Source organism: Malus domestica, chromosome 16 (genome assembly GCF_042453785.1).
Source record: "Malus domestica chromosome 16, GDT2T_hap1".
Classification (NCBI taxonomy): Eukaryota; Viridiplantae; Streptophyta; class Magnoliopsida; order Rosales; family Rosaceae; genus Malus; species Malus domestica.
In genome coordinates this window covers 22,506,354-22,531,735 of record NC_091676.1, presented here as the reverse complement: position 1 = coordinate 22,531,735, position 25,382 = coordinate 22,506,354, and the positions used below count along the sequence as shown (strand labels likewise).

The 25,382-nt window shown below is 38.2% G+C and overlaps 2 protein-coding genes and 1 long non-coding RNA gene across 3 annotated transcripts; 1 reads left to right on the top strand and 2 right to left on the bottom strand.

Moving 5' to 3' along the window:
* Positions 1-7,776: 7,776 nt before the first annotated feature.
* Positions 7,777-9,235, bottom strand: LOC114822086 (myb-related protein 305-like). The gene is made up of 3 exons (XM_029096114.2): positions 8,857-9,235; positions 8,572-8,701; positions 7,777-8,488 (listed from the first exon to the last, which is right to left on the bottom strand). Exons 1-3 carry the CDS (start codon positions 9,017-9,019, stop codon positions 8,428-8,430), a joined length of 354 nt encoding a protein of 117 aa, XP_028951947.2. The 5' UTR covers positions 9,020-9,235; the 3' UTR covers positions 7,777-8,427.
* Positions 9,236-16,089: 6,854 nt separating this feature from the next.
* Positions 16,090-17,881, top strand: LOC114822338 (uncharacterized). The gene is made up of 5 exons (XR_003770414.2): positions 16,090-16,287; positions 16,412-16,487; positions 16,566-16,870; positions 17,086-17,149; positions 17,566-17,881. It is a non-coding gene; the product is annotated as an uncharacterized lncRNA (long non-coding RNA).
* Positions 17,882-20,134: 2,253 nt separating this feature from the next.
* LOC114822081 (MYB-like transcription factor EOBI) lies at positions 20,135-21,460 on the bottom strand. Its single transcript, XM_029096096.2, has 3 exons — positions 21,229-21,460; positions 20,977-21,106; positions 20,135-20,871 (listed from the first exon to the last, which is right to left on the bottom strand). The coding sequence occupies exons 1-3, from the start codon at positions 21,386-21,388 to the stop codon at positions 20,370-20,372; spliced, it is 792 nt and encodes a 263-aa protein (XP_028951929.1). The 5' UTR covers positions 21,389-21,460; the 3' UTR covers positions 20,135-20,369.
* Between the last annotated feature and the right edge of the window lie 3,922 nt (positions 21,461-25,382).

Genomic DNA, 25,382 nt, shown 5'->3' with positions numbered 1-25,382 from the left:
GGAAAGCCATGTGTGTGGCCCAGATTACAGGAAAGAAAACATGGGCAGTGGAGATGGAAGTTAAGGGAGAGAAAGGAGGAAGGAAAACGGAGGATTAGAGAGGAAAAGAAGGGAAAGGAGAAATCAGAGAAAAAGAGGATCGGCCGGATCCCTTAGACTCGCGACCCTAACTCGACTCCTGATGACAGTTCCGATGGGTTTTATGTTGAATTCTTCGGCTTTCTTCAACCTCTCATCACCCCCAAACACCTTCATGACATCCCAACATCCAAATTGACCTAAAATCAACGAGTTTTGACGTGATTTCATGAAGAACACCCGTACGGGTGCCGTGAAACCCTAGCCTTCAATTCACCATTTCTAAAGCAGCCACCTTCGATTACCACCCAAACCAGCTTGAGGGTGGCGGATTATTGGAGTTGGCAGATCGGAGTTCAACCCCTTCGAGGTTTCCGACGGTTCAAGGATTTTTCAACCCACTTCCCAGGAAAATTGGACGTCTTCCCAGGTATATAAATTGATCCTCGTCTCATGATCTTCATTTTGGTATAATTTGGTGAATTTCGGATTTTATGGAATTTTTCGACAAATCGAGACGGCCGGCCACCGCGTGGCGGTGGTGCGTGGGCCGAGACTCCACCTGACCATCTTAGGCTAATTTTGAAGCCTGGATTCAATAATTGACATTCGTTTAGTGAAATTACAATTTTTAATATAGTTTCGTAGTTGACCACCTAGTTAGCCACCACGGGATCCTTATATGAATTGACGATCTGACCGTTGGATTGTCACCAAACCTTAGTACCATATATTACGTAATATTTAAATATTATAGGAATTGAGGAATAGGGAATCTGATGTACAGATCTTCCCGAATATGATTTGTACGTTCGTAAAATAAAACGTTGACCACCACTTAATTTTAGCAATTGACGGAGATTCGACCGTTGGATCATTCCAAAACTTTATGATGTTGTTCTAGTAGCATAATGTGGATCTTTGGAAGTTACAGATCGGAAATCCGAGGAGTGGAACTTCCGAATCGAGTTACGTAGGGTTATGGACCCCACCGTCGACCTTTGACTGACAATTGACTCTTAGTCAATGGATTTTAAATTATTCTAGAACTTCCTTGGGGATTTGTTTTACGTAAGTTACGTGTTCTATCGATAAGAATCCTGAGTTTTGATTTGATATTTGTTCTAGGCGACGTTCGCTAGTGACACCTCAATATTGTGCTAAGGACTTGTAGCGCGGACTCCAAGTGAGTGGGCATTTGCTTTCTATATATATATATTTATATGTGTGTGTTACAGTTTTCAGAATATTTTTCGTAGATGATTTATGCCTTGAATGCCATGTCATAAATGAGTTGCATTTTAAGTATTGCACTGTTATACTAGTGAATGATATTGTGTGATGCTGCGAAGACTCATGTAAGCTTCAGATGAGTATGATGTGATTGAATGGATTGTATTGCATTGGTATACATATGTTTATTTAGAGCTCATCAAGGCTGCACCTCAGTATTAGTGCTCCTACCCAAGGCTAGGGCCAGCCTGCACTTGAACGTTCACCTCCCGCACTGCACGCTCACCTTGGATCCAAGTCTGGTGCCAGCCTATCGTACAGACCACAATAGGTGGTTTTGACTCATAGGTGACCCATGATTTATCGCACAGCTTTCACGTGATCGTAGCACTTGAGCATACACATTTATACCTAGCTTATCATACAGATCATACCAGGTGACTCCGACTCATGTATTAGCCTAGATTGATGAGCTATAGGACCAGTCGTACAGGTCACGTTAGGTGACTCCGACTGGCATGCTGGTTTAGACTGATTTCACACATGGCTTACATTTATTCTTGCTGAGATATTATGACATGGCATACTTTAGTTTTCGCTACTCTTGTGCATTGGGTTTCATACCTATGTAGTATTATTTTCTAGAAACTATACGGGTTTTACAATAAGGGGTTATTACTTTCAGAAAAGAGAAATGAGTTTTCTAAAGTTTTGTTTTTGCCCACTCACCCTTCTGTTTTTTCGCCCCTCCAAGTTTTAGTAGCTGAGCTTCCGTATCGATGAGGATTCTTGGCATATTCCAGTATAGGTAGTTACCTATGATGGTATAATCCTTATCTTACCTTACTGTACTTTACTTATGCTCTGTAGTCACATGTGAAATGGGTTCATTCCCGCTCACAGCGCACACGTGTACTTAGGCACTTTTAGGTTTAAATTTTTTCACATCTTTCATATCACTACACTTTATGGCTTCGTCACCTTCCAAGTGTCAGCCAACACAGCTCAATTCAAAGTCTTAATGGACATCCAGGGTCGGGGTGTGTCATCAATTCTCTCCCGATGTGGGACAAATATAATGGGTGCCCCAAATATAAGCTTCCTATTAGAGATGGTAAATGTGCATTTATACATGTAACTATCTCAAACTAAGTTTTACTAGTAATTGGACATTTCAATTAAAAAATTATTTTAACCTACAATTGTTAACCCTCGCAAGTAAACATGAAAACGGCGCCAATTACTATGACGAAGTAATTGTTTTCATAATTTCTTTTAAATATTTAATTATATTTAATTTAATTTAAGTTGTTGTAGTTTTTAAATTTAAATAATAAATTATGTTTGACCCTATGACCCTTTGGCCCTCGGTTGGAGATGGTTTTTTGTGACAAGACTAAAACAAGCCCTATGGCCATTTGGCCCTCTGTTGCAAATGGTAAGAAATATGTCCCGGCATTATTCATTAAAATATTAATTTGTTGGAGGTCTTTTGGTTTAGGGTCTGGACCTCTAACAAATTAATATTTAATGAACAGTGCAGGGTCATATTTCTTACCATCTTCAACCGAGGGCCAAATGGCTCCTTTTAGCCCTGTCAAAAGAAAACCATCTTCAACCGAGGGCAAACATAATTTGTTATTTAAATTTAAAAACTACAACTTATATCTAAAAACTACAACAAAAATTTAAAAAAAAAAAAAAACAAGAAAAAGAAAACTACAACTTATATTTAAAATGTAACATCCCACATCGCCCAGGGGAATGGATCCTGTAAGCCTTATATGTATATTCTCATCTCTACCTAGCATGAGGCCTTTTGGGAGCTCACTGGCTTCGGGTTCCATCGAAACTTTGAAGTTAAGTGAGTTCACACAAGAGCATTCCCAGGATGGGTGACCCACTGGGAAGTTCTCGTGTGAGATCCCAGAAACAAAACCGTGAGGGCGTGGTCGGGGGCCAAAGCGGACAATATCATGCTACGGTGAAGTTGAGCCCAGGGTGTGGTGGAGGCCCGAGCTGGGATGTGACAATTTGGTATCAGAGAAGTGCGCCGATGAGGACGTCGGGCCCTTTAAGGGGGTGGATTGTAACATCCCACATCACCCAAGGGAGTGGATCCTGTAAGCCTTATATGTATATTCTCATCTTTACCTAGCATGAGGCCTTTTGTTGACAATTGTCACATCCCCGCCTGGGCCCCTACCACATCTCAGGCTCGACTCTATTGTAGCACGATATTGTCCGCTTTGGGCCCTGACCACGTCCTCACGGTTTTGTTTCTGAAAACTCACACGAGAATTTCCTAGTGGGTCACCCATCTTGGGATTGCTCTCACACGAACTCACTTAACTTTGGAGTTCCTACAGAACTCGAAGCCAGTGAGCTCCCAAAAGGCTTCGTGCTAGGTAGAGATGGGAATATACATATAAGGCTTACAGGATCCTCACCCCTAGGCTATGTGGGATCTCACAATTAACCTGTATAATTCCTAGAAAATAACATACATGAAACTAAGTTATAATTGGGTCCAAATACTTAGGAAGAAAATGGATTGGTCCAAATCCATATCCCATCTACACACACACAACTCAACGCTCAAGGGGTTACTACTTTTGATAAGTGAATTGGTTTTAAAAAGCTTTGTTTTTGCCCACTCACATTTTCTGTTTTGCGCCCCTCCAGGTTCTAGTTAAGAATGCTTATTGGTGGCTTACGAGGAATCGTCAGTAGTTCTGACAAATTATCACCAATGTAGGATCGCCTTTAGTATTGTATAATTAATATTCGTCTTGCTGGACTGCACTTAGGCTACTTATGCTTTAATACCAAATTGTCACATCTAGGCCGGCCCCCACCACATCCTTGGCTCGACTCCGCTATAGCACAATATTGTTCATTTTGGGCCCTAACCACGCCCTCACGGTTTTGTTTCTGGGAACTCACAAGAGACCTTTTAGGAGCTCACTAGCTTCGGGTTCTATTGGAACTTCGAAGTTAAGTGAGTTCGCGTTAGAGAAATCACATGATAGGTGACCCACTGGAAGTTCTCATGTGAGTTCCCAGAAACAAAACTGTGAGGGCGTGGTCAGGGCCCAAAGCAGACAATATCATGCTACCGTGGAGTTGAGCACGGGATGTGGTGGAGGCCTGGGTCGGGATGTGACAATTTGGTATCAGAGCCAATCCCTGGCCGGAAGTGTGCCGACAAGGACATCGGGCCTCTAAAGGGGTGGATTGTAACATCCCACATCGCCTAGGGGAGTGGATCATGTAAGCCTTATATGTATATTCTCATCTCTACCTAGCATGAGGCCTTTTGGGAGCTCACTAGCTTCGGGCTCCATCAAAACTCTGAAGTTAAACGAGTTCGCGCGAGAGCATTCCCAGGATGGGTGACCCACTAGGAAGATCTCGTGTGAGTTCCTAGAAACAAAATTGTGAGGGCATGGTAGGGGCCCAAAGTGGACAATATCATGTTGCGGTGGAGTTGAGTCTGGGATATGGTGGGGGCCCGAGCTGGGATGTGACATAAAAACTAACTTAAATTTAAAAAATACAACTTAAATTTAAAGTTCATAATCAACATCATCTTCATCATCCGACATTGTAGGAGTATAGTTGGAGGTAAACAACAGCCACCAGGCCATAATTTCCCACTTTTTTTTTTATCAAAATAGGCCTTACTCATTGGCCTGTAATCCGAAGTGTTCCTTTGCATATTCCTATCATTCATCTCTTCTTGTATTTGTTTGGCCCGTTCTTCATACCTACAGTTCATTTCTTCTGCGGCAAAGGCATTTTGCTCCGCCATTAATCGCAATGAAGCTACCACTTCCTGTTGAACGGCGTAATCATCATTTGCCTTGCCCTTTTCCTTAAACCTTCGGGCCTTGTTTCGTCCCATAGCCCTAGGTATGGAACCTTCACATGAAGACGGATTTTCTACCCTTGTTTGTTGAATGGTAGGAGATCCATCTTCATCCTCATCTACAGCTGAGTATTGAGTTCTGAACACTGGCATAGGACCTACTCTATGTTGAGATGGATCTTCAAATAACACCCACCTTTTAGGAGTGGTTTGGGAGTGAGGTGCTTAAAAAAAAAGCACCCATGAAAAAAAGCTGTGAGGGTTTTAGGTGTTTGGTAAACTGAAAAAAAAAAAAGAGCTTATTTTAGAAGCTGCTGTGAAAATAAGCTGAAATCAAATGAAAAAACTGAAGCTGCTATTTGCAGCTTTGGAAAACTGGCTTTTTTTCAAATCACACGGAGCTACAGTGCTCCTTTAATAAAAAGACCCACTATCAGACTGCTTTTTTTTCCAAAAGCACTTTTACAAAAAAGTTTACCAAACACTCTGCTGCTTTATTTCTCTGCTGCTTTATTTCACAGCCGCTTATTCTCACAGCACAGCCGCTTATTCTCACAGCAGCTTTTTTTCAAAGCACAGCAATACCAAACCAGCCCTTACAAATTTCCCAACAACTGTGAAACTAAAAGGGTTTCGAGCTGCGCTCCATATACAATTAATCTTCTTGGAGTACATAGAAAATATAATTACAAAAATGAAAGGAAATTACTTTATGAAATTAAATGTAATATAATTAAATATAATTACAAAAAGTAAAGGAAATTAATTTATGAAATTAAATGTAATATAATTAAATATTAAAAATAAATTGTGAAAACACTTATTTCGTTGTAGTAATTGGTGCCGTTTTCATGTCTACTTGCGACTGCTAATAGTGCTTGATGCCATTTATTCAAACTTGGATGAAGATATTTCTTCCATCTTGAAGAACAACTCTCATGGTTTCTAGTATTCGGTGGAGTGGTGCCTTCGTAGAACTCATAGTATTTTTTGGACACACGAGTCCAAGCACCTTCACTTGTTTGAGAACTCTCCCTCACACTATCTTCCAAGACCCATCTATAAGCCTTACAAAGAGCTTCATCTTCGTCTCAAGTCCAAGCCCTACCTTTCATTGCAAATAAGGCCATTTGAAATTTTTGAAGGAAAGATTATTGGAAGAGGAAAATATAAGAATTGAAATGATGTAGGAATGGTGAAAATTATGTGAGAAATGGTTTAGGAAGGCTTAAGTATTTATAGGAAAAAATGAGAATTTTTTTAAAAAATTTAAAAAAAATTTGGCCAAAAAATAAAAAATAAAAAATTCAAATCCAACGATAACTAACGTCAGCTAGCCGTTGGGATTCAAAATGTGGCCCGACCCGAGGTCGACTGGCTAGCTGCTTTGGGCTGGCCGATTGGCCCTTTGGCCCTTTTTTGTCCAATGGGGTCCACGAGCCCTTTGGCATGGCCCTCGGTTGGAGACTATTTTCGGCCCTCTAGACCCTTCGGTTGGAGATGACCTTAGGAGAGCACCACTCATGGCTATTGTAAGGATCAATGTTTTAAAAGGTGACAAGACGTTTTATGGATAACCCATTTAGATGAAAGCTTTGAGGCACGATGCAAAGTTTTATAAGACCTAAATTTTTAAACACATATTGTATATAAATTATTTATATAATATAATACTTTGTGAAACAAATCAATCAACAATCAAACAAGCAATCAAGGCCTAATTGGGATTAGAATACTAAAGAACTTACTTGAATTTTGAAACAAATTATGGTAGTGTGGGAATTTTGAAACGAATTGAAGTATAAGATTAGGGTAAAATTGAAATATGGGATTGGGATTGAGAATTTAAGGTTTGAGGAATCAGAGAATTATGGATGGGGATTGGGTGAACTGTCAAAGAGAATATGGAAGAATCAGGCATTGGGATTGGGAAGAAAGGATACAAACTCAACACAAGCTAAAAAGGGATACAAACATAAGCTTTAGAAGAACAATGTTCTGGAATCCTAGACTTAAACTCAGCCCTGAAGAAGTTTTAGGAAAATTGAAATGTCATGTCGGACCAAAAACCAAGAGTCCGGATTTTATTACAAACTTTAAAATGCTATTTTGGATGCCTAAACAACCTTGGATGACTAAAATCTACCACATATCACAAAATAATAGTGAGTTTGAATGGGATGTCGCGTTGGTTTCGAGAAGGTATTATGCTCCTATAACGGAGCTCAGACGCCAAATTTGTAAATTCTCACGGGGTCCTTTTGTCTTTCATCGATCCATTTTGTCTTCAATCCACTTGATCATTTGTCTACATCAATAAAAGTATAAGGACAAAAATGTCATGAAAAGTTGATATGACTAAGCTAGTACTAATGCACAAAAGTATTGAGGATGGCATGTGTACTTATGCTTCTCAAGGTACAAATGGGTTTTCTATTGAGCAAATGACTTAATTCTGTTTAATACTTTGCTCTTTTTGATTTTTTTGTACAGATTTTTTTTTTTTTTAATTTTTTATAATGGAGTAGGACAAACACTACAAAGTAATGTAACCGTAATACAGTTAACCCCACAAATAATTATCATACTCATCGTAATATAAATTGTTATTGTATTTATGAGAATCACCTTAAACTTCTTTCAAACAAATAGAACAACTACTATTACATAAAAAAAACTAGTTGTCATAGACTTTTTTGCAAGTTGATTATGCTTTGAGAGGACAGAACTGGGTCTACGGATAATTACATCTCCATACTTAAAGCTAAACCCAGTTAAAATTAAACAACTTCCAAATAATAAAAATTCTTATGCAGCATGCAGTGAACCAACTTAACCCTGATTTGACAGAAGTGCAAAAACCCTAGTTGTGAAAACTAGCTTTGTCTGGTGGTGTTAATAAAGTTTGTACGGACATCATTTAAGTTCCACAGACCATCCCATAGAAAATTGTCCTCATTGCTGGAGGCAGCTTCAGGCACAGACACATTGACAATATTGCCGTCGAGCATGGAATAGAAGAAGCCTTGCTCCTAACGAAGATTAGCTGCGTGAGGCCAATATAATGGCATTTTAGTCTCATTTTCGTCCAACAAGGACATGATTCTTTTCACTTCTTCTTCATCTACTTGCAAATTTTTTTGTTGTTGCTGCTGATTATGGAATTTTTGTCTCCTTAAGATGTGATTTTTCGCCCTTTCGGAGGCATCAGAAGGCATTTTCGCCTCTTTCTTGAAATGAGTCCTTCAGTAGTTCTTGATTGTCTTGTCAGTCCTTCCAGGCAAACTTCGTGCAATCATCGACCACCTGAATTTTTTTAACACAGAAATTAAGCATTTTACCACATAATAAGCTCATTAATTTAAAATAAGAAGGATAAAAACACTGACCTGTTTCCCCATCTAGCATGTAGATCTAGAATGAGGCTCTCTTCATGAGGAGTTATCTGCCCCCTCTTATGTTCTGGCCTCAAATAGTTCACCCACCTCAATCTGCAGCTCTTTCCATTCCTTTTCAACCCTATTTACAGAGCAAACAAACATTTTTATTAGGGTTTAGGGTTCAGGGAGACAGATATATATATATATATATATATATGTATGTATGTATGTATAGGGTTTAGGGAGACAGATATATATAGATATATGTATCTATCAGAGAGAGAAGTTGCAGACCTGCAAGCCTAGCCACAGAGTTCCATCTGCCTTCACCATGAAACCTCACATGCTCAATGAGAAATCCATCTTCCTCAGCAGTCCAAGGTCCCTTTCTCCAACCCTCATCGTTTATCATTCCCCAACCCCTATGTTGCCCTCCTGCCATCATCCCCAAATACATATGTGAAGAAATCACAACTTAATGCTTTAACCTATAAAGTTTGTGTTGTCTTCAAATTCCTATGGTATTTTATTTATGCTTGGTGCTCGTTGTATATTTATAGAACTGCGGCATTAGCCCCTACTTTGTTCCATCAGTCAATTGATCACTGTCATTTTCAAACCTCCCCATGACAAAAACACTCTCTCAGGCTTTTCCACTTGTGATTTGTAAAGATTGTTCCTTGATTTCTTTTGTTACTTAATATTCTTATCTATCCTCACTTTTGTGATTTAGCTTAACACCAATAATACACTAAAATATTGTGCTAGCAAGAATGACTGACGTGCTTTTTCTTTTTTTTTATCAAACTAATTTACTTTCATTAAAAAAAGCAAGTACAAAGAAAAAGGGAGCCCGAAGGCAGCCCACCACCTAAATACAAGCGCAACCGTAAAAAAGAAACTACAGTAGATAGGCCCAAAAGTGGCAAGTTAAACAACAACAACAAAAAACCCTAAGATTGGAACGGAACCAGCAGCCACCAGATGTGCCTCCATCGCAAGGCCACCACCACCACCGAGAGAACAAACCAATGAAACAAATGGATCAACGAAAAATGGGGGTAAGCAAGCCACCCGCACATGAGCGCTCTCATAATCCTACCAGCTAGTGCTAAAAACACTTTGATAGCCACCCAACACCCGAGAAGAAGCACACGGGCCGAGTAGCAGAGGCCCGTGGTTGAGGACGGGCGACGAAAAGTTGCATTGGAGCAGGAGAGGGCCATGAAGGTCTGGATCTCAGACCAGCTCATGGAAATTGAGACATAGTTCATAGAACAAAACTCAATGGAAGCCAAAATATATTCAAATCTTGATAACAAAAATATCCCTGAACTAAAAGTTGTGCTTAAGAATTGGCCACAGTTGCACCCTACCCTTTTTTCAGGCAATTGGACAATTTTCCCCCAAACTCTTAAAAAAACAGCTCCAATCCATTGAAAAAAATTAGAGAAAACGTGGGCCCAAGCCTGCTGGACAAAGCAGTTAGACAATTTGTGCCTAACACAGTGCTCGAGTGTGATCGAACGTCAGTGTGATGTCGGTTATGTGCAAGATTTTTTTTGCGTCAGGCGCGTTTGATACACACTTGCATTGTGGTGCGCCAGAAGACAAAAAAGCGTTGTGGTATATCATATGCATTGCAGGTTGTCAAACATGTGGCAGAATCTGAGTTGTTGGATTTCCAAGGGTCATATAATCCAATGGGTACTTATTAATTCGGCCTTTTTTTGGTTAATTCTTTTTTTTTTTAAAGAAGAAGAAAGTGATCATTGTGCCCACGTGGCACAATCAAGTACACTTAATTGAAATAATCCAACGGTCCATATTAATTTGGTCAAAAATGTTAAAAATTAAAAACAAAATACATAAAATGGATTTTTTTTTAAATATTTCCTATAAATACCCAACCATACTAAGGCTGGGCATGGGCTGGGCCGGGCCTAAATTTGGAAGAACCTGGCCTTACCAGTTTTAAAATGTAATGGGCCGGGTAAAAGGATTTTGAGTTTGGGAACCAGACCTAACATGACCCGTTCGAAACTGGGTCGTTCGGGATGGGTCTACATGTCCAATTACTTTTTCTTTTCTTTTTTTTCGGTTTTGGAACAGTGCCAATCTGCTGAGCGGAAGCAGAAGCAAAACCAACCATTTTAGACACTGATTTGCACTACTCAGAACACAGAAAAACAAATCCTACAAACATTTATGCACTACATGTGTTTAAACACAACCAAATCAATGTATATACTCCACACATGTTAAGGATTCTTCTGTGCATGTCCCGAAATAAGCAAACCATGAAATCCCATATCCATAGCATATAACAGAAACCATTACACTTACACACAAAACTACATCAAATCAATCTCACAAATAACCAAATTGTTCAAATCAGCAAATCGAACTAGAGACGTCGTCGTCCTCATGGATCCAAGACTTCCACCCTTGCCATTACAAATTACATCAGTTGATGAATCAAAACAAAATCAGAAACCCACAAAATTCCTAAATCAGAAACCCACATAAATCAAAAACCCTAAATTCCTAAATTAGAAACCCTAATTTCCTAAATTAGAAACCCTAATTCATAAATTACCTAGGGATGCCACGATGGAGAGTTAGGAAAAGGTGCTTCTCTACCCAGTCTAACCTTCACACGCCACCACGTTGCAACGTTGCTTCCCTAAATAAACCTCCAACATCATCTTATCATGGCTGTTTGCCGACCCCTCCAGGGGTCAAGTCGGGCCAGCAGCTAGTACAACTCGAAGATCGAGTTAACTGCCACAGGTCTCGTAGAAGTGCATCTGCAGCATGTTGGAGACATTGTTCTGCTGGACGGCTTCCGCGCATGCCATGATTTGGGAGTCTAGGCTCGAAATTGAGGTCTAAGATGGGAGCCTGGGCTTGAGATTAAGGTCTAAGACGAGAGCAGAAAGGAGATTCAAGGAGGAGAGATCAAGGGAGGAGAGTCAGAGTCAAAGTTGGAGTCGGGATAGAGAGAAAAGGTGAGGTGAGGGGAGAGTTAAGTGAATTGGCCCAATTGGGTGGGTCTGAGAATAAGAGAGAGAGGGTGATAGAGATTAGAGGGTATTTATGACCAAAAAAAAGATAGAGATTAGAGGGTAGAGAACGGTCCGGGTCGGGGGCCAGTTTTCTCCAATTTTTAGAACTAGCCCGCCCCGTTATTTACCAAGAACCCGCCCACCCCACCCTATTTTGTATTTATAATTTTTGGACCCACCCCGTCCCCACCCCAAACCGCAAGGATCCGCCCCGACCCGCGGTTCCAGAACCCGTTTGTCCACCCCTAAACCATACTCTTCCACAATATTGTAATTTCGGATAATGACATGTGGCACGACAATATTGGTTAAAAATTCAATCTGAAATTAAACATAATATTATCTTTTTATTAGTTCTTTCAAAAAATAAATTTTTAATGCCAATTGCCCAAACAATTCATTTATGCAGTGAAAATGCACTCTAGCAATTACTGTTCACTAAGACAATAATAATAATTATTATTTTTTGAAATCTTCCGAGCCTGGAGGAGGCTAGTTGACAATTTCACCATACCTGCAGCCATGATCAAGCAGGTCCACAGCTTACAAAGTATCTAACCCAGGACCTCCCTTTTCTTCTTTAAGGCGCTGTTGTTCGCACTTTTCTACTAGACCACTTGCCATGGTTCACTAAGGCAATAATTCACTATTACCCAATTGTCTAGACAATTATAAGTGGAAGTGCTCTTAATTTGGTTTACATCGATGCGAAACTCAGCAAACACTAAGCAATCTGAGGTATCACGTTGTTGCAGGTGAACCCTACCGAATCAAAATCTCAGATTCTTTGATTAATTAACATTTCTAGACACGGCTAATCCGTGTTTGGTACGGATAATCAAGAAAAGTGAAACAGCTTAAGCTAGAATAATGTGATGTGCGTCTCTTAATTATTCTACTAGACCACTAACCCTTTTCTTGTTAGCGTGTCATCCAAAGCAGATTGGGATAGAGTTTAGGGCATGACGTGGGGTTACTAAAGCTCTAATTTTTCACCTAAGAGAGTTTCTAGAAACAATATAATTGTGTTGTCCTTTGAAAACTTAGTGAGTTGGTCATGATCTGTATCTAGTTGTCCTCCATTTATGTACTTATTTATAAATAGAGTCGATATTACAACTGTTTATAAAGCTCATGTGGGTCCTGATATTGTTTGTTGGATTGAAATTTCACTAGGAAGAAAGCTAATTAGTATTAGTGAGCCTAATTACTTTGAGTTTTTATTTGGGTGAAAGAGGAAATGAAACCATGATTAGTATGATTGCACAAATCTTAATTCAGATATGAAGTTGTACGATTGTATCTAATAGGTGTACAAGATTTGCTCAATATCAATGACGCAAGACTCAAAGATATGGATGTAAATATGTAGGACTTTATAACCAAGATCGAATCAGTTAAGCCATTCAATTACAAATGCACACCTACATTTAACAGTTTTCATGATGAGGGACACTTTGTCGTGCAATGAAAAAAGACATTACGCGACGAAATTATGAAATTCATTGCACAACAAAAGACCATGTGATGAAATAAAGGTTCGTCGCATTAAACTTATTGGAACGAAGCGCTTTGTCTCGCGAAATACCAGGACACAAAAGCCGATCGTTACATTGTACTTATGGGGATGAAAAAGTTGCGTTAGTCAAGACATCACGCAATGAAATGTTTCGTCTAGTAAACATTCATGCAACAAAATTGGAGTAATTTTAACATTATTTCATTGTCAACACTTGGTGGGAGACGGATGAGACGGACAAGATGAGGGCCTATACGATCAACAACATTTAACTCTGTGTGGACGCGAGCTTACTCCTCAGGTCAACCATTTTCTGCATTAATGTTGTGACCTCGCCCTTTGACTGCTTGGATGAAGAGGCCCTAGTGTCTCGCTGTCGGGCATTCCCCATCCTTCGGCAATACTCCCCAGGCCTCCGACCAAGGGTTTGATCCAAGTTCTCTATTAGGATAAGAAACCCCGCATCCTAGAGCGGATCCACAACCTCGATCGTGGTGTCTTAGGAAGGCTGGGAGGTAGTCTTCTGAAGAACATACTGGCTATTCTCCACCACCGTCGCATGTGACAAAAAGAAAGAAAATAATAATAATAATTAATATTGAATTAATTTTTAAAATAATTGGAAGCGTAAGAGAGTAATAAGAATTCAGCTATACTTACACATAGCTGCTTGGCTAACTCATTCCCGGGTCGAACATAAACGTCCTTGAAGACGTCAATCTTGGCGAATTTTGAACCCTCATGAAAAGAAAAAGATAAGAAAAATGTTTGTGCGCAAAAAAAAAATTAATATTTGTCACATTTTAAAATTGGAATATGAGACGATTTAGTAACTGCCATCGCGCCTCCATCCTATATGAGAAAGGCTTCGAACCCAAATAGTGGTGAAGAGTCTTTTTTTCCCGGTTAATCTTGTTGGCCTTTGCCTTCTTCAATAATACACAAAATGAACGTATTAGTTGTAATATTTAACGAAAATATAACACAAAATGAACTTATTAACAGACATACCATATAGGTCTCATCTTGAAAATGGCCGCAAAGTCACGCCTAGTCCTTTGAAGACTCCTCCAACTCCAACGGGACACCCTCCTGGAGAGCAACCTCCTGACCACCAAACAACTCAAATTGTTTGTGGAGGTCGCTCTTTCATTGCTTGTAGCGGTCAGCGAAGAGCCGGTTCAAGTAGGCGGCCATTGACTTGTTCATGTTGTCGAAATTGTAGTTTGTTTACAATTTAATAAACATAAACATAATATTAAATATTACATAAATTAATTAGTGTGTGTGTGTGTATATGGAATATGAAAACTAATAATACTTACTGATAAACAATCTCGAACCTCCACCTTTTAACGCGTTGGCATGACTCACCAAGATTTCCACCGCATAGGGGAAAATGTTTGAACTATGTGCCCAACATCGTGGACCAATGCGCTAAGGCCACACTAATCACATTGGCTGAAACATTCAATTTGTCATTTCAGAGCACTATTCGCGACAAGATGTTGTTACACAAGATTGTAGTAGGAAAATCTTCATCGCACAAGTTTTTGGCACCAAAAACTCATCTTCCCCGCCTTTTTCCTTACTCTTTGTGCTACGAATGTATGTCTTCGTCGTGCAAAGGTGTCTTGCGCGACACGACTCTTCGTCACACAAGTTTTTTTACTTTTTCTTTTGGGAAGTTATTTTTGTGCAACCGTTTACTGAATTGTCGTGCTAGTGTAGATTGCGCAATAAGATTTCCTTTGTCGTGCAAAATTTTGTTGCTCGAATATTTTTTCTACTAATGTTGGCTTCGTCTTGTGAAAATTTTAGCCATAGGACCGGCAACAGGGAATGCTTCTTTTAGAGAAGCATACGAGTTTTCGTAGCCACTATGGTCGTGAGCTCCAACTGAGGACTTTTCAAAACTTTTAAGACCAACGGTCAGATATGCTGCTTTTAGAGAAGCAAATGAGTCTGCGTAACCATTATGGTCGTGAGTCTTGGCTTCTTAGGGCATCAAGCTGCTGAGCCTATCGTGAGTTGCTACCTCCTGACCATGTGTCGCTTAGCCAGTTTTTGAATCTTCGATCCTTTGAGCTACATGGCCTACATCACAACATGATAAAGGTCTCTAGGATAGAAAAATCGCTAACTAATCACATAAAAAGTGTGTGTAGTCAATTGGAAATTCGTGGGCAAGATTCAAGGAATACATTGCACTTTATGTAACTGCTCTCATAAGCTGTGTAATATGTCGGTAGCTGGGTGCCAGCGAATTTGTTTTACCTTCTAGTTCTGGAGAGCACACCTAGATGGGTGTTGGGAAAATAGTTTACCCTCTGCAAAGTAAACCTAGATGAATGTCGGAGAATTAGTTTACCATCTCGCGCAAGAAAGCATACCCAAATAGGTGTCGGGGAATTAGTTTACCCTCTCGTGCTGGAGAGCATACCCAGATAGGTGTCTGGGAATTAGTTGACCCTCTCACATTGGAGAGCATACCCAGATGGGTGTCGGAGACTTAGTTTATACTCTCCCAAAGGAAAGCATAGAAGTCGCTATTGTAAGTGCAACTAAGGAAAACTAGACTATTTAACAACTAAAATAATCTGAAGCTTGTGAGGTTTTGTTCAGCGATCTGCTTGAGACTTCGTACTACAATCCGCTCCTAAAAATATTGTATTTTATTCTCAAAACATGTGAAATGTCTATTTTGCCCTTAAATGGGTGTCTTAATTAATTATCAAGCCTCGACTCGAGATTAAAACGCTTATACTTTCTAACGTTTCATTTTTTTTTCGTGCGTTAATTAGTTTAATGTCGAAAGCGTGACACGAATCGAAGCCTCGAGCGCTTATTTGTAATTTACAATTAATAGAGGGGCAAATATGTAATTATACTTAAAATCATTTTTAAGTGGAATTATACCCACTTCGTCCCTCTCTAACTAACGAACTCTATCTCTAAGCTCTGAGAGTTTCACCCTTACTCTCACTTTGATTCCTCCACAAATCAAACCCCATAACCACAGATTTGGAATCCCTAAGACTCAATGAACCTGAATATGGTCTTGCATGTAGCGACAGTGCACCAGGGTGCACCCCACCATTGAATCCGAGAGCTTCGAAGCTCCAAACTCTAACCCAGGTGAGATTTATGGGAAATTCCTTAAATGCAGTTGTTTCTACCTCACTGCGATTGAGCTAGTAGTTGTTTTTCAGTTTGAACCAAGGGTTTTAACCCCTGCATACTCTCTTTGTATTTCATGCAGTTTTTGACGTTTTTCTCCGGTAAAACTCCGGTGAGTTTGAGACTGTGGTGTACGGACCGACCTGAACCGATCCCAGGTACTATTTTCTTTTTTTTTGCAAGTGAATTTTGTGTTGAAATTTGAAGGTTTAACCTCTGTGGTTCTGTGCACCTAGTTTTGAGAATCCGGCGAGGTACTCCGAGCTAAACTCGTTGAATCCGAGGTGGATTTGACCTCTCCTCCTTCTAATTTGGTTTTGGGCAAGTCTCTAAACCTTGTGAGACTAAATTCTATGAATTTGACATGGTTTTTTTTTATTGAATTCGTGCTCGGGAAGCCCTTGATCGTTTTTTAATGTTCTTCTGCCGTTTTCGGCGACTTTGCCGCCAACGGTCACCGACGGACTGCTGCTGTCACTGTTAAATTTGACGGCGACGACCACTATTCCTTTAAACCTAACGGAGTTCCGTAACAGAAGAGGTATATTCTATTAAACTCTATAATTCTCACTGCGACGGCGAGTGGCCGAAGCATGGCAGCGCGTGCAGGACCTGTGACCTATCTTTGTGTTTTTCGCTGTTCTGAATCACGTGGCGCCCTTTGTTTGTGCAAATTCATTACCTAAATGGTAGTTTTGGATGATTTCCCATAGAGTGTAGATTAAAGCTTAATTTAACTTTATATTATTAAAACAGGTTTATTAGAGGATAAAAAGAGTTTAGGCAAAGAGCCTATTGACGAGGGATGCTCTGCTTACCTGTGAGTGGATCCCTTCGAAAACTTCAATTTGTTTACTATATAAATATTTATAATGCCTATGATGATGCATATTACTCATGTTAGTCTTTGACGAGGCTTATACTTATCTTAACTTTAGATGATATCTTGAGATCATTGGTGATTTATTTTCACTACATGGTTATCAGACATATTGTATAGCTAGCTACGGCTATAGGATTTATTACAGGTACATTTTTTTGTCTAGTAGAGGCTAAAATGTGCTAGTAGACACTAGATGTTGATCAGGTAGATGCCAATTCACCTGTTTGCTATACATTACATTATGTATTAGTTTTCACTATATATATACGATTTCAAAATGGGGTTATTATATTCAAATGATTTTGACGTGATAAAACTAGTCTACTCATATTTTGTTTTGTCAACCCTTTCAGGACATAGCAAGAATAAGGAGAATACCAGAGTGACGAGTGGGCTTGGCAGTGAGGCTTTCATTATTTGGATTTAGGGTGATGGTTAATTTACTGTGGTTTTATCTTTATTGTAATAATTGCATGATCGCATTTTTAATTATGCACAACACTACACTTTTATGTGTTTATTGTTGTGCGAAACTTCTAGATGCTCTGATGTGATGTGGTAATAATGGGATTAAATTCCCTAGATAATTTGTGTCCCCAAGTGGGGAGGTTGATAAGTGAACTTTGAAATTTGCTTTGGATTTATTAATAATGAACGTTTTGGTTCAAATTCTTGCACATCATAAATATCTTACTATGGGTTTGTCATTAAGTTGGCTTGTGACATCATCTCAGGATGGGGTTATATGGTCAATTTAGTGTCAGTCATCACATCATGGCATCATAACTTATGTTATTTGGGTCGGGTTGTATGCAGTGAGCTACTCCCGGATAGTATCCAAGTGTTCCTCCATCCTTTGATGTTTCCCTATGTACTCCATGCGGCTTGGTTGGTGGTCAGTTGGAAATCTAAATAGATTGCAAGCTTTTTCACCGCTGAGTCTTTTACTAACCAGGGAGATGTTGGTTAAAGCCTCGTGTTTTGTTTCGTTGTTAAATGCTTTGAAGCTTAGAATATTGCAGGCCTGATCGGTGTTGCTGGGAGTTGCGGGGTATAAGTCAGGAAGCTGCTTTGAAGCCTAGATTATCGTTGTGTAAGATCGGCACGACTGGGATTTATGGTGCAAGATAGGCACGGTTGGGAGCCGTGGTGCAAGATAGGTGCGACTAGAATCTGGGGAGCAGGCACGGGCATGGCTAGGAGTTGTGGTGCAAGATTGGCGTGGTCGAAAGACATGGAGTAGGTAGGCGCAACCATGAGTTGCGAAGCTAGAACCAATTTGGGCCAGTTTGTGCACAACAGGAGGAATTGGGCCACTAGGTCCACAGTACTTGACTATTGGCAATTTGTTGCACTAGTGTTGAACCATTATGGGTGTTGAGGACAAGACCCATTCCCGATCATTAGTGGTTGGAAGAACTCTCTTGCAAGTTAGGCTGGTACGTCTTTCTGGTGCTCATTTTCCCTAGGCGCTCCTTCTGGATGTGTTGCTACGTTCTTTGAAATGGGATTAAACTTTGCATCTACCAGTGTTTGCGTCTTTACCGCCACGCGTTTTGGATTATGTCGGATACTGCGTCATGACGATAACTGTGTGCGCCCGAAAGTATAGCTTGGGTTTTCGAGCCGTAACAACTAGCACCAAAATCAACTTTTTGATTTTCGAGTATCTAGTTTCAGCATTGGGAAAAACTTTTAAAATGTAGAATATAGGTGGTCGAGCCCCCAGCTCTTCTTGTATAATGGTAGGGTTCATCACTGCCATACAAACCACTAAGTAGATGAATAAGTCATGGTCTTTGGATAATTATCCATCTTCAATCAGAACAGCCATTTTAGATACATAATTACAAGCAATTGTTGGGACCATGATTTTCTAGGGTTGGAGTAAGACATATTGAAATACGAATACCTCTGAAATCCAATCACGAACTCAAGATCTATAGACTCATTGAACTTCACAGACAGATCAGTGATGCCACCATCATCATTTAACGGATAAGTAGTGGGCGAAGTCATTCATTCAACTTCGCTGAGATTGACCATTCTTATTCCGGAAGATACGGAAACCTAATCGAGTATGGAAGCAGCTGGGTTTCTTATATTCTTGGAGATTCTTACAATCTAGGGATTTGGCATGCGTTAGGTAATTACACTCCTAAAAGGATGCAATATCTACTCCTAGATATCATCTGGGATTCTTCCGGTTTAGTATGAATTCTATATCATAAAAGGTTTCTCTTGTGATTGGTATATAAGTACACCCTTCTAAGTTCATCTCTGATAACACAATCATGCATACTTTTTTTCTCTTGCCCACTGCTTCAGTTTTAAACTGCTTACTAACTTGACCGTCAAAGAGCCTTTAACCGTCACCCCACCAATCCCAAGATTGCCTTACAATTATTCGTTGTTTTATAGGTAGGTAAGTTTGTGCATCTCCTCCACACACATTGGTGGGCAAATTTGATTCCATGATCCTTTATTTAAACTAGCATAAAGACTGTGAGGACAAAGATGTCACTAAAAGCTTAGCTTGGTATGAGTAAGCTAAGTACTACCGTAAAGTTTAATAAAGAAAATACTAATGTAAAGAAGCATTTCAAGCAATCATGTGTGGACTTTCATGTTTCTCAAAGTACTTACGAATCATACCAACCAACTGTTAGTCTAAAGATATTTCTCTTTATTTCGTTGAAAGAGATCTTAAATTTAAATCCTACCAACACATATTTAAAAAATACAAATGTTAGTTGTTTGTCCTAAAGGGGGTTTGAATTTTGGAATGGATGACGAAAGTATGATGGAAGTAGTCGAACTCTTATTGTGAATATAAGATCAAAACAAGATGAAGCTTTTATCTGATGAAAACATAAAAGAAGAGGAAGAGACAAAGGGAACCTCTATGAAAATTACGCAACTTCATACTAGAAGCTAATGTTTTTTATTTCCAAGAGCTTGTCTAGCAAGTACCAATACAAGTTAAGCAACAACCAAAATAATTACAATTCTCCTATAGTTAAAATGGTGGGCCATTATTTTAAAATAAAAGCAAAAAGCATGGTAAATAAGTAGGTAGCCTTGGATTGCATGATTTTTTACAACCCAAAATTCACACCGCTTGTTACACTTCTGAAAAATCAAAGTCTGCTCAAATTCAACAGAAGGGAACCACCAGGTTGCTGTGCAAACTAGTTTTTCCTGTTGCACAAGCTGAAGTTGGGTTAAAATTACCATGGATATCATCCAAGTTCCACAAACCATCCCACAGAAAATTTTCCTCATTAGTGGAGGCAGGTTCAGGCACATACACATTGCCATGTAGCATGGAGCTGAAGAATCCTTGCTCCTGATCAGCTGTGTGAGGGCATACAGTAGTAGTAGAAGTCTCCGAATCCGGCTTCACTTGAGGCCAGCAGGATGGTATTTTATTGTTGTCATTTTCATCCAGTAAGGCCATGATTTTCTTCAGATCTGCTTGATTGAGTTGCTGATGCTGCTGCTGCTGGTAAAACTGTTGCCTCCTTAAAAGGCGAGTTTTCACCTTCTCGGAGGCATCAGAAGCCGCTTTGGCTGCTTTTTTCTTAAAATGGGTCCTCCAATAGTTCTTGATCTCATTATCAGTCCTTCCAGGCAAACTCCTTGCAATGGTTGACCATCTGAGTTTTTTCAAAAAACAAATTAAGCCTTCATATATGTAGCACAAGAAAAAAAACTAGCTAAAATATTAAAAACAAAGCAAACAAAGTACAACAAATATTTACCTATTCCCCCATCTTGCATGTAGGTCTACTATTATTCTCTCTTCATGTGGAGTAATTTGCCCCCTCTTAAGGTCTGGCCTCAAATAATTTACCCACCTCAGTCTGCAGCTCTTTCCATTCCTCTTCAGTCCTATATAATTATACAACCCAAAAATATACATTATTATTATTATTCTCAGTTATTCAATGGATATATGTACATAAACACATGAGCGCTCAAACACTAACGGTAACTAGAGTGGAGTCACATACCTGCAAGTCTGGCCACAGAGTTCCATCTGCCTTCACCATGAACCCTCACATACTCAATAAGCAACCTATCTTCCTCAGCAGTCCAAGGACCCTTTCTCCAACCCTCCTCTTCTATTAAACCCCAACCCATATGTTGACCTGCCATCATCCCCAAATACATGTGTGATAGCTTAATTAGCACAACTTTTGTGTTATGCTTAGGTAATAGGTATGCTTTTATCTAAAGACTTTGTCTTCCAAATGCTGTGGTATTTTTTTGTAGTGCTTGTTTGCATATTTATATATCTGCAACATAAGCCCTCACTTTGTAATTCCATCAGTCAATTTGCTGTCGTTTTCGAAATCTTCCCTATGCTTTCCACTATTTGAGGTACGAGTCATCTGATCTCGCAGAAATATCATATTTATTATTCATTTATTTTTCTTAGATACTTAAAAAGAGATTTGAACTTTAGACATCTAATACTTTATAAAATACATAGGAAAATTAGTATAGGGAGGAGGGATGGATTACATTTAAGTGTCTTCACCATTGATGTATGATTTAACATCATGATCAACCCCAAATATATACCAATCAAGTGGTTGAAATGCTTCAATCAAGAAGGTCAAAATTATTTAGCCCATACAAGGACATTTTAGAAAGTCAGAATTATGTTAGAGTAGTGTTATTATCCATACTCAATTTTACTTTTTAAATACTTTCTTAATTTTTAGTCATCGAGATCTTTTGATCTGGAGAAGATCAATAATCAAATATAACAAAAATATGTAAGAAGTAAAAATAAATGTGAATAACAATATCCATATGCTATTGCATTGGGTGACATATTCTAGCAAGGATCTAAAACGATAAGTTTAATAAATCATTGGATGCTAAAGTGCGACAAAAGAGAAATAGGAATTCCATGGATTGAGGCCACGTACACAGAGATTATGCATTTGTACAAGAAGAACTAGTAGCTCATTAGCATACTAAAGCATGCCTGATAAATATTAAATCACAATTAAGTGGGTGGTGGAATTTTTAAACTTGAAAATTACTAGAGGACCAATGTGGTTTGACCAGGTGTTGGAATTGCTTCCTTCTTAAGGAGAATGTTCCAAGCATGGTTTAAAATATCCATAATATCCTGATATTTCTATTGAAATTTCCGTGTTTTTGGACTACCGATATTTTTTTGGACTACCGATATTTTTTTGGACTACTGATATTTCCGATATCATCGATATTTTAGACCTTGCTAAGTCACCATGTATCTTACCATGCAATGTATAAAGTGTAAAATATTGTACTAATTCATTATATATAAATGATTATAGTGTGTTTAAACTTTTTTCATTAATTACTACATATTGTCTACACTCATAATGTTTGCCAGCTCACTATATAATCAACTTAAATCAGTTATATCTATCATGCAATGCATTTCCTTCTAATTTTTTGTGATAAACTAATAGATAATTGACTAAATAAACATCATGCAAAGTTTCAATAAAAATTTCTAAGTTTTTCTTACAATTTCCGTGGTTTTTATTCAATTTTTATTGATATCGATAATATCCTGATATTTCCATCGAAATTTTTTTGTTTTTGGACTATCGATATTTCCGATATCCTCGATATTTTATAGCTTGTTCCAAGTAATCACTCTAAAGCAGGAATTAAATATTAATTTGATGATGCCATTTTGGGTATTGTGGGTATTATAAGTCTCAAGGTATTGATGACTTTGGAACGTCATCAGGGGACACGTGGTACTTTTTATTATTTTCTAATATTTTTTTTGGAATGATAGTGTTTTATGGGAAGATTTTTCAATGTGACAAGAACACGAAATGGTACACTACCTGTCACTATACAAATTGTGAGATATGTGTATTAAAAAGTTAATAACTTAAAAAATAAAATATTTCACCACTTATATAAAAACACATGAAGTACTACTCGTGTTCTGGTCACAATCAAAAATTTCTCGTGCTTTATAGACCATACGCAGCATGGAGTTCTTATGTTGTAAACTTGTAACATTGCCTTGTGGGTGAGGCTGATGTTGTGAAAATAGGTGATCTTTACACAAGAAAGATGATGGATTATGAGACAAATAAACACTATTTTGGGGAAGTTTTAATTATTATTTGTTTATTCTTCAATCTGAAGTGATAGTGGGAGGGAAGAATTGAAACCGAAACTACCGGCATAAAAGTGAATGATTTAAGCCAACTAAACTACAAGTTCTTTCGTATTTCGCAAAAATTTAGTAGGTAAAATAAATTCTTTACCAACGCGCATGCGCGCAGAAATGTTTCGTGTTGACCATAATAATGGTGTTCTAAATTCACTCATATGTACTATTATATAATGTGATAGTATTAATCTAGTATCAAATTGTAACTCATAGGCTACTAGACGTTGGTAAGCTTGGTTCACCATTTGGATTAGTAATGCTCAAATTATAACTCTAACTCATATTCGATGAATACAAAGTCTAGGTAAATGTTTTATATAACTGGAACACCAAGAGTCACAATGATTTGTTACTTGTTAATTTCTTTACAACTTTACTCGCTACTTGTTAGTTTCGTTGAAAATATAAGGTTAAAATCGTTGAAACTCTATAGAAAACCAAAAAAAATGAAAAGAAACAAAAATCTTTGAAACCTGTTAGTTTCTTTAAAATCTTAGTGGACATTAAAAAATATAATATAAGATAAGAAATCTTTGAAACCTTCCCTTGAGTACTTTTGCATGATGCACTTTCTCAAAAAACAACACTAAAAACTACTTCATAAAGAAATATATAATACGAGTTGTTCCGAAAGCATTTAAAGTACTCTATTATCTATGTTTATAATGCTTATAAAAACATTCTAAAATAGATTGTACCCTGCATAAGTTATCTGTTTATGTATTTTTATTCATAAATATATAATTCTCTTATTCGAAGGAAAGTATAAATTTTGCTTATATGCGTTCCCGATCACGAGCCTTATAGGCAAATTGACCAATTGCAACTTGTTTTGATTGCATCCTCAACAGGGTTGTTTCCTTAACCATAACTAGCTCTTAGTCTTTAATTGGCATCCTTCTCTAATGTTGGAAACGTTCTCAAATTCAATCTCCCTCTATTTTTATTTTTATTTTTTATAAAAAGAGAAGAAGTAAACATGATTTGACACAATGCAATTTGTTTCGAATCTCCCCTCCCCTTTGATAAAAAGAGTGAGAACAACATGACCTTGAGCACCATACAAACACTACAAACCCTTTTGCCACTTAATGTTTGGAAATTGGAGTGGCTTTGAACAGTCCATGCTTGACTTTTAATTCCTAGAAACAAAGACAAACATCAATCAAAAGAGGCTAATCTATGTCATTCATCAAATATGGCACCACAGAATCTCCTTTGCTTTTATTTGTTACTATTCATAACACAGCCACCAACCTTAAATGCACGAAATATTCATATGTTTCTTCGTCACTATATCGCATCAGATTTCTATGATTAATCATTTCTAGACAACATTAATCCGTGTTTAGTACGGATAATCAAAGAAAGTATGTGAAACATCTTGCACTTGTTTAACAGCTAAGAATGTACGTGCTAAAAGCTAGAAAGATCTGATCATGTGGGTTCCTTAATTATTCTACTAACCTTTGCTTTGTCTTTTACTTTTATTTAAGGCCGGGTGTCAATTCTAAGCAGATTAGGATAAAATTTAGGGCATGACGTGGGGTTTCACTGCCTAATTATTTAACAAATTGTGCTTTGTCTTTTTCTTTGTTGGAAGGGAATGGCATGCACTAGTTTCTAGAAACATTATTTACTATCTAATCACATTTCCAAGATTAATGAGTTCTTGATAGAGTCTATTTGCCCTTGCTTATTATAAAATTAATTTTGGTCCTTGATATTTTTGTTGAGTTGGAATTTCACTAGAAAAGGTTAAGTCAATTATGAGCCTATTTGGATGTGTTTTTAAAATGATTGAAAATGTTTTTGGTGAAAATATTTTTTTAAACAATGCTTTGTAAAAATGCAAGCAAATTCTGGAAAAACACTTAAAGCGCTTCCTGGAAGAAGCACATAACTGGTGCTTCTTGTAGAAAGCACTTCAAGTGCTTTTGGAACAAAAAATATTTCATTCAAAAG